The 10330-nt window shown below is 35.2% G+C and overlaps 1 protein-coding gene across 1 annotated transcript; it reads right to left on the bottom strand.

The window, feature by feature from the left end:
* Positions 1-679: 679 nt before the first annotated feature.
* LOC107726827 (sodium- and chloride-dependent GABA transporter 1-like) lies at positions 680-8816 on the bottom strand. Its single transcript, XM_016536528.1, has 9 exons — positions 8793-8816; positions 8461-8564; positions 8161-8285; positions 6774-6886; positions 5939-6070; positions 5751-5853; positions 3414-3514; positions 2909-3076; positions 680-1234 (listed from the first exon to the last, which is right to left on the bottom strand). Exons 1-9 carry the CDS (start codon positions 8814-8816, stop codon positions 1130-1132), a joined length of 975 nt encoding a protein of 324 aa, XP_016392014.1. The 3' UTR covers positions 680-1129.
* Between the last annotated feature and the right edge of the window lie 1514 nt (positions 8817-10330).

Here is a 10330-nt window from a genome sequence, read left to right as displayed (position 1 = left end):
CCGTTCAGAGGCGTTGAGCTCCGTAAAGCCGCATTTGACAGGGTATGCCAGCCACAATCTCATCCATATTGCTGTAAAATATAGCATTCTGTGTAGAATTCAAATAGCTCCGATACATTTTGTGGTCTGTGCCGACTCGTGCATGTGATCCACTCCGTGCTATCGTGTCTCTGGACCGGAGCAGAGTGTGTGTGCGGTGCGGTGGTTAGCGTGACACAGCGCGAAACCAGACTTCTTTTTTTCCTCAATGGAAAGCATTTACACAGTTTGAATCGTTCCCTGTCCCCTATATAGTGCACTATTTGCCATTCACTGTACAGAAAATACTAATTCTGTGGACAAGTGACCGATTTCAGCCGCGGCTTCAGCGTCTATTTTATAGTGTAGGGGGCGGGCGCTTCCGATTCTAGAGAGCATTTGATTGGACAGAAAGTTTGATGAGACGCTGAAGTACGATGTGACGTCAAAAAAAATCATTGAGCCTTTTTGGCGGAAGTGACGAACTGCAAGCTTTGAATGCTTATATCTTCTAAATGAAGATATAAATGAAGATTCACTGTTTTGGAGCACACTGCCTTATAGATAACCTTAAGACTAACATATTGATACTAACACCCAAAAAACTTTAATTTTGATTTCATGGGGACTTTAAATCTAAAATCTTAATGCTGATTGGACAAAAAAAAAAAAAAGGACAATATTTCCTGTAGTTAATTTTGTTAAATAAATTGTGACCAGAAACAGACCACTAAACACATGCGTTCACACCCCAGCTTGAGGAAAATACTGTGAGAAATTTAACATAGCACAGGAATGCAACAGTTATGTAGATCTTCCAATCAACTGCCTGGGTTGCATTTACATTTATACTGATCACTGAAATTGTCACTGTGACTAAAATTGCTTTCTCAGCTGAAGACAGATACAGGTACTGCAGGCCCCTCATATTTCGTGATGCGAGATCAGAGAGGCATGAAATAAAATAAAATAAAATAAAATAAAATGGGAGAAAACCGATGAACATGTGCGTAGTCCGCTTCCATCTGTTATAGGCTCTCCAACAGAATGGAATGGAGGAAAAGATATTTAGCCACTGGTCTTTAATGGCCATTGCACAGAAAAGATGATGTCAGACAGAAGCTTCATCTGTACTTCCTATACGTGTGGATTGTTGTGTGGGATCATTGATTTCCGATGTTGTGAGCTCTGTGGGTTTGGTCATCTTATGCCAACGCTGAGAAGAAAAAAAAACACAATTATCAATTACACTTAAAAATAAAAGTGCTTCACGATGCCATAGAAGAACCTTTTTGTTTAAATAGTTCTGAAAGAACTGTTTCACAAAAGGTTCTTTGTGGTGAAAGAAGGTTCTTCAGAATATAAAAAGGTAAGAAAGAGATGGTTCTTTAAGAACCTTTGACTGAATGGTTCTTTGTGGAACCAAACATGGTTCTTCTGTGGCATCGCTGCGAAGAATCTTTTAAGCAGTGTCCCAATCATTTGATTTTGTAAACTATTCGATACACACCATAATAAAATACTGTAGCGTTAAATAGTTATTTTAGTTATATTAGTATATTGCTACAAATGCAACACCAATGTAAAAACAAAATGTATGCAACTTAAACTGGATACGGAGGAGTCATAAAATAAGCAGGTTAAACTCACAGCACATGCGGTATTTACTGACTATGACTAGAGACGTCAGTCATCAGCTGCGCGCGTGAACACTGCACTTTGCGTGAATCCCGCCGCAACCGTCCTTTGCCAAATGATACTACTATATAACGATTTTATTTTCTGTTCGCTTAGTGTTCATTATAAAACTGTGGGGGGACAGATTATATTATGACCGTTCATCATTGTAAAATAGTTTGTGATCTAGTCAGAAGAAGACGCTGCTTCAATGCATTACAGGCTTGTGACCCGCCAGAACGTAAAACAGAATGTAGCGTTTAGTCGCGCTACACCGCTACTTGCTGGAAAAAGTAGTTAGCTACAGGAAAAGCTACACTGTTTTAAAAGTAGCGTCGCTACTGTAAAGCTACTGAAAAATGTAGTTAAGATAGTAGCGTCACTACTTGTAGCTAGCTACTCCCCAACACTGCTTTTAAGCACCATTATTTTTAAGAGTGTAAGGAAGTTTGTTTGCAAGTTTGCTCAGAAGGAAGGAGGAAAGAAGGAAGTAAGTTCAGTATAAAGTAAGTTAATTTGGGGAGTACATTTGTTCAGAAGTTCAGAAGGAAGGCAGGAAGTATGCAGGTTCGAAAGGAAGGATCTTTGGAGGTACATTTGGAACGTCAGAAGTATGTTTGGAAGCTCAGAAGAAAATGAAGGCAGGAACTACGCAAATTCGAAAGAAAGGATTTTCAAAGGGTTGTTTGCAAGTTTGTTAAAAAGAAAGGAGAAAAGGAAGGAAGGAAGTTTAGAATGAAGAAAGTACATTTGGATATCTGCTCATTTGTTTGGAAGGAAGGAAGTTTTGAAGAAAGTAGGAAGGAAGAGAATTTATAAGGAAGTCAAAGAAGGCAGAAACTTTACAGCCTTTTCAAGGGTTTGTTTGCAAGTTTGTTCAAAAAGAAGGAGGAAAGGGAGGAAGTAAATGTATAAGTTCATTTGAATATTCAAAAGTTTGTTTGGAAATTCATTAGAAAAAAATGAAGGAACTATTCAAGTTTATAAGGAATTAATGTGACATCTGGAAATTCAGAATTTACAGAATTGGAAGGAAGGAAGCTTGCAAGTTCGAAAGAAGGAGGTTTGGACGGAAGTGTAAAGAGGGTTTATGAGGTGGGAAGTGCATTTTTAAGCTGTTTAGAAATTCAAAAGGATGGAAAGTAGGAAGGAAACAGGTCAGGAAGGACACTTGACACAAACATTTGATCAGAAACATTAAATCCGGTCTTGCCTGTCGGATGCTGCCTTTGGTAGTGAAGAACATATAGATGATATATGCAGGTATCAAAACCATGGAAGAGAGGGACATTAGCCAGCCGATGCCCTGACCCCAGGTCGGGTACACATACTTCCCTAGTGTCAGAGGAGTCATTTCTATGGCACTGAACGTGAAAACACCCTACAAACAGAAAACAGAAGTCAAATCAATTATAAGTTCATTGAGGACATGGGCTTTTACTTGCATAGTCAATCACTCGATTCCTCATACAGTTGAATGAAAGGATAAAAGGAGTGACATACTTGTAAAACATTTTTGTTTCTTTAGGGCTTTCATTGAATTTTTTGCATGATATTTTGATTATTAATTGATTGATTATTGAGCTTAAAAAACACATCTTATAGGATTTGGAATTACGTTTAAAGATTTGTATTTTATTTTTAACAATAACAATGTGTTACGTTGGCAGCCTGTAGTCTCTAAGTTTTATTTCATTGCTTGCAGGTGAAGTACTTACCAAACATATTATTGGAGTAAAGTAAATCCAGCAATATTTCCAAAAGCCAAAAGGCCGATAACCAATCATGTCTTCAATATTTGTATAGAATTTCTCTGCACCTAAAGAGAGAGAAGAGATGGATATTTACACTTATCAAGCAAGCTAGATCTAATAGACTCAGTAAGAGCTTCTTCCTTCCACCCTGTCCCAAAACACACTTTTAACAGGGTTCAGGAACCTAGCCTATTTTTTTTTTTTTTTTTTACATGTATGTTGAGGGGACACATTCAATGCTTCATCACTACAATATGGACTTTTCTGGCCACAAAATTCAACTGAAAATGTTCATCTAATTTCATATGTACACAGTAAATCATTGTCTAACATTTTCTACTTGAAGTTTTACCTTTTCATGTCATAGTAAGTGCATTATTGTAACTAGTCACTGTAAAAAATTACTGTGAATTTAACGGTAAAAGACTGTAAAAATGCTACAGCAAAATCCTGTTAAATGGTTAACGGTAAATTCCTCTACTATATACAGTGAAAAACTGTATTGGACATTACATGTATTGGACATTAATTTTACGGTAGTATACCGTTTTTGGAAGTGAAAAAGACTGTATAATTTACAGTGAATAACCGTAAATTGACATTCCCAGAATTCCCTGCGTTACATTTCAAATTTGATGTTTTTTTGGTCATTTGAGTGAACGAGTCACTCGCTCATACAGAAACAAGGTGGTTACATATTGATGGTCATAATATGTCGGAGGTTCAGGCTTTTTATTCCAAACGGGCTGGTTTCTATTATGCTAATGAGTAATGCTTTGCTCAGCCATGCAAGTGACAGATATCTGGCCATTTAGCCATGTGCTTTTTGATCATGGATACCATCAATGAAAATAACGGCCTTGTCCTGTCCAAGTTTCTAAATGACAAATTTTATTGTACGCAATTAACAGCGTAGGTTTCCTTTGATCGCTTGTCTAGATGTCCAAGCAGCTTAGAACCTCAGAGAAGCATCGCTGCAGAGGTTTGGACGATGTGCAAAACAGCACTGGTTCAAGATTCAGTGGTTCATTCAACCTCTTCTTCAGTCTTTATACGTAGGACTGCAGCTAAAAACTCTGAGAGCCCCGAGTGCATTTTTGCTGTATGCTTGTGTTTACATTCATGATCCTAAACCAGTTATGCTTATTAACCTTAGCACTTTAAATTGTGTTACTTTATCAGGTAAAGGACCCAAACTGTAAATTCTGAGGAAAAACTGACAAAAGCCCGGTAATGGTTTATTATGGGAATGTAAGCTATTTTCAGGATTTACAGGGGCTAGTCAGTGATTTTATTGCTGCCTGAATCCAAAATGTCAGAGTTTTTCTCCCACCACCCACATAAAAATCCCCGGCTGAATTACCTACACTGTAAAAAATGACTGTGAATTTAATGGTAAAAGACTGTAAAAATGCTACAGTAAAAACCTGTTAAATGGTTAACGGTAAATTCCCCTACTATATACGGTGAAAAACTGTATTGGACATTACATGTATTGGACATTAATTTTACGGTAGTATACCGTTTTTGGAAGTGAAAAATACCGTATAATTTACAGTGAATAACCGTAAATTGACATTCCCAGAATTCCCTGCGTTACATTTCAAATTTGATGTTTTTTTGTTGAAATAACTATGTTTCTTCTTAGTTTTTTCTTATCAGTTTTGTATATTAGGGTTGTGTGTTACACCTAATGTTGTTAAATTAATGTTTATTGCATTATTTAAGTTTAATGTGTGTTGCCATGATGGTGTTTAGTGTTTGTGTGAATGACATTGTGTACCTTCTATATATGTTATTATTTAAAAGCTGCTTGTGATGGGCTTTGGTTCATCATGTGACTTTCTCATCACCACCTGCATTTGGTGGTTATCAGTGTATTACAAAGGTGCAAAACAGATTTCAGTACTTCAATAGGTTGGTATATTAACATTATATCAGTTAATGAAATTACGGTATTTAACTGTAAATTTAAGTTAAAACCGTAAAATATAAAACGTTGCTACCATATTTTTTACGGTAAAATTCCGGCAACCACAGCTGCCGTTTTTTTACCGTAAATTTTATGGAATTTTTTTTACAGTGTATTGTAACTACTGTGTTTATAAACTATTGGTACAAGGCAAAATTACTTGAAAACTTTTGACACTACTTGAGAACAGGAAGGAATCATATGGGAAAGTTAATGTAACTGGATGAAGGTCGGCTTGAACTCTTCAGATTTCATAAACTTCACATCACATTCACATCAAATATATTCGTCTCCTTGTCTCAAATATGTTTATAGTACAGGAGATGTACCGTAAAACCAGGAAATGGAGATTGTCTCAAAAAAGACCAGGAACAGGAGACACATTCCACTGGCCGAGTAGTAGTCAAACAATTTGAACACATATAAACCACCCTAAAACAAAGAACACACACACATTAGAAACTGAAGAAAGCAGTCAGTCGTCCCACTCAATAAAACAGCTTTTTAGGCATCTTACCTGTGTGATGTTGGAGAAACCGATGATGAAGGATATAATACAGACCATGAGGATAAAGAGTTTCTTTCTCTTCCTCAAGACTGTGGGATATTCATCCATTAGAGCAGTTATGAAGCCTTCCACTGTACAAAACTGTCACAGACAAGTGTAAAAATTATAAAATAAAAAGTGTTAAAGTGAAATCACATTGCTTTAGAACTAGGGTATAGAAAAAAAAAACATTAAAATAACCCTAAAACTATATTATTGTTCATTCATTATCTTGTTTTTTTTTAAGTAATCATTTATGTTATAAAATTGTGTCATTTTGCTTTAAGATTCAAAGATCAAAACATATGGTTTTACAACTGGAGTAGTTTATGATATTCATGGAGGTACTTATTTTTAATACACCTAAACATGACAGATAATTGATTGTAGTTTTTATGTTTTCACATGTTCTCTAACATGTTAGCTAAAATGCTTTCATGGACTCATTTTAATGTGCTAAATTCTCTTGTGATCTTCTTCGGCTTTACTTTTCACCTACCTAACACAACAAAACTAAAGTAACACCACATGCATAATTTATAACTTGTTTAGTTTTAATCATTAAAAAATCATTACGCTCTGAAATCTATAGAAGAATAATGGTGCAATGCTGCTAAATGTAGCACCATTAGAGGAATATCGTGGGTTCAATACAAGCTCTATCAATAACTCCATAGTCTCTGAGGCATCATGTCAACTACTACAAGCAATAATTTAGACTCTTCAAATAGATTGTAAAATAAAAATAATATTAATAATTCAATTTACAAAGGTTTTTTTATTTACTCTCGACAATGTGTAATACCTGACTGTCCAATCCCAGCATCATGAGCATTGAGAAGAAGAGAATAGCCCAGAGAGAAGACATGGGAAGCTGTGTGACAGCTTGTGGATAGGCCAGAAATGCCAAACCAGGACCTGATATTTAAACCATTAAACATAAGTGTCAAGATGAATCCTTTCAACATATCACTATAATATTACTCATATATGACTTTAATTAAAGTACATTTTAAATTTGACTGAAATAGACTGAAGTACTAAAGCATATATAAAGTACTTTACATATCATTTCAACAAATGTTGTATCCAATATTACATTTAAAATGTACTAAATTGCTACTCCATCATTACGATATTTAAATGCATGACATGCATTCAGCAGTACACTCTAACCATATTTCAAAGACAATAGAAGTAGCTATGAAATTATATGTAAAGATGTACTTTAAGTCTTACTTTAGTCAAAAAGGCACTCTACAGTTTGGCTAATAGTAATGTAATGTAATAGTAATTTAAACTATAATCGTTTTAATTTAATTGTTTTTAATATGCAATTAAGTGACATTACATTCAGTTAAAGCATTACAGAAAAAAACAACCTGGTCTCATAAAAATACGTACCTCTGTGCACTCTGTGCACACGGAATCGATGGATGTAACGTCTGTAGTTGACGGTAAATTTTTGTTTAAATTGATAGTTTAGTTGTCCTATAAACTTAAATTGGTCATGTTCTTGTTACGCAGCTAGTTAATGAAATCCAAGTAAAAAAATGCTATAATTTTTGCACCTATAGGTGAAAAATCTTTTGATTTGCCATGTTGCATGTTTTAAAAATATTAAAAAACGCAAAACACACCTGATGCGAATTCTTTGCTCTTCATTTTCTATAAGCAGAGTTAACAGACCCTGTTGTATTTTCTTGTAATTTATTAAAAGAAGGTACACCGCCATCTTGTGCCGACTAAACTGACTTGAACGCACCTGATGTCGTAATTACGACTTGTCAACTCGTAAGTACGAACGGCCCAGGAGGACTTGAATGCAGCATAACATTCAAAAGCATTAGTTTTCAAATCTCCCAGCTTATTAATATTGTTTTGAAGTCATAACATGATATTCTTCAAGTAATTGTGCGAAAATTACGCTTTATTAATCGAAACTCTGTAAATTTGTGTGAAAAGGAATAAAAGGTGTCGGAGTTTTACTGCCTCTAGTGTTCATTTATTTTGGAAACTGCAGTGATATGTACTTATTGGTACGTATTTCGCGTCTCGCTAAAAAGTGCACCCAGGTACATTTATGCCATGAGACCAGGTAGGAAAAAAAGTGTATTATTTCCATAATAAGTAAAAGTATGTTAAAACGTTTGCAACAATGAAATTCGGTAATGTCTAAGAGACACAATGACCTGAAGCAGCCAATTCTTCAATGGGTCTCTTTGTGATGTACGACATGAAGCCCACAATGGAAAATATGACAATCCCAGCAAACATACTGGTGCAGGAGTTTATACAGCACACAATGATAGAATCTCTATAGAAGGAAAAAGAATCAGATAAACTGAAGCACAGGGAAACAGTAGTAAACTGAAAAGAATTTCATAGAAAAGGCACTGTGTTAAAGACAGTTTGCACATCAGATTGTATGGCATGTAAACATCGTCAATACAGAATTTCTGTACATTTGGACAGAAACTAGTAGCTCTTACCTGTAGACGTTATTGTTGTAGGAGTTGTAGCTGCCCAGAGCAATAAGAGAACCTAAACCTAGACCATAAGAGAAGAAGATTTGCGTGGCAGCATCCAACCACACCTGAGAAGAAACGTATGATAAGAAATATTGATAGTAACAAAAAAAAATGTCAATGCATGATGCCATTATTGTTAGTAACATGCATTTTCATGAGTTTAAGAGTGAAACCTTGGATGATACAGCACAAATAATAATTTAAAAAAGTCTCATTCTGCCAAACTCTTGCGAAATTCGTGTAGGATAAACATGTTGCACATGTTTTTCAGAGAACTATCTAGACACACAGACCCAACCTACAATAGCAGGTACCATCTTTACATAAAAAAAAAATCACTGGTTGCATAAATCAAAAGTTTTATAAAGAGGATATATTATTACTAAATTTAAAATAACATACTAGCATACTACTCGTTGTATATGGCAGAAATAGTAAGATTAGTATGCTATTCAGAATTTAGCCAGTATCTTTATTTCGTTTTTAAAAATGCCAAAAGTAGTATTTTAGGTGTAGAGTTAATAATAAAGGGCTACTTCAGTCATGAAACTCTAGATGCTGCAGGCTGATGCATCTATACGTGCATCTGCTAGCAATCGCATAATTTATTACAAGGCACAAGCTGATTGACCTCTGCTGATTCTGCAAACAATGTGCTTGCTTGTAAGCTAGTTCTGCAGTACATTATTGATTTACTCTGAAACCCTCCACCTCCCCCAGCTCCACCTGTATAGCCCTCTATAGGACTAATTGTGAATTTACAGCTTTAAAAAAATAATTGACTTTATATTTGACATATATTTAGGAGTAAAATCATTTTCCAAATTTGTTTTCTTCATCTGACCTTTGACCTTTTTTTAGGGATCCGTCATTTATAACTGACGTTGTCCCATTAGGGTAAATTATTTTTGGCAAATTGTCTGAAACTTCACACACAATCAAATGCTTTTTCACTATCTGGAAAGAAGTGAAAAGGCCTTACTGTTTCAAAAAACATTAAAAATCTTTATGAACATTCAAATTTTTTTTTTTGTGCTGCTTTATTTGATTTGGAACTCGCACGTGGAAATGTCTAAAACTTGACACAAATTCGGATGCAATTTCACTGCCTGAAAACCATGTCTTAGTGTTTCAAAAGCATTAAAACAACTTTAACATTGTGTTTCATCTTGGAATTTCATATCAATTATCGTAGCACAAGTGAAAGTCAACAAGACTCTTCTTTTTCAGTGTACCCCACACATAAGTAGATGTTCACTTGTGCAGTCATGAATGGAGCATCGCTGCCTGTCAGTATAGTAATGTCAATAGACACTGGCATCTTTCCTGACCTCTGGTTGTTGTATGGATCACATCGTTCAAGCTGGCATACAATAATGTACCCAAATGCCTGACTTCCACAACAACCTATTCTTCATCACTGCCTTCACCCTCATTGCTTCTATCCTCCTTGGTCCTCAACAACTTCTTTTATTACTACAACTTGATTTTCTGATGCCCTCCTATCACTATCATCAATACTTTCTGAAATAAGTACAGAGTTGTCTCTCCATCTTCCAAAAATCTTACAAAAATGAACCTAAAACACACGCATAAAGGCTATTATGCTGCCCGCCAATGCTGGTCAATAGAGCCAGCTACACTAAATATGCATCACATAATAGGACTTTGTCAGTTATGCATGACGCTTAGATTTGTTGGTGTCTGAATTTTTATAAAAGTGCATTAAAAATGCCAAAAAAAAAACTTTTAGAAAACACATTTGGATGTACAGTTATATTTTTTTATAACTTGAATTTATATGTATTTTCTAGTCTAAAATGAGCTCACT

Source organism: Sinocyclocheilus rhinocerous, unplaced genomic scaffold, assembly GCF_001515625.1.
Source record: "Sinocyclocheilus rhinocerous isolate Xijiao unplaced genomic scaffold, SAMN03320098_v1.1 scaffold155, whole genome shotgun sequence".
In the NCBI taxonomy this organism is placed as follows: Eukaryota; Metazoa; Chordata; class Actinopteri; order Cypriniformes; family Cyprinidae; genus Sinocyclocheilus; species Sinocyclocheilus rhinocerous.
The sequence above is the reverse complement of the archived record's forward strand: the minus strand, read 5'-3'. Positions and strand labels throughout refer to the sequence as shown.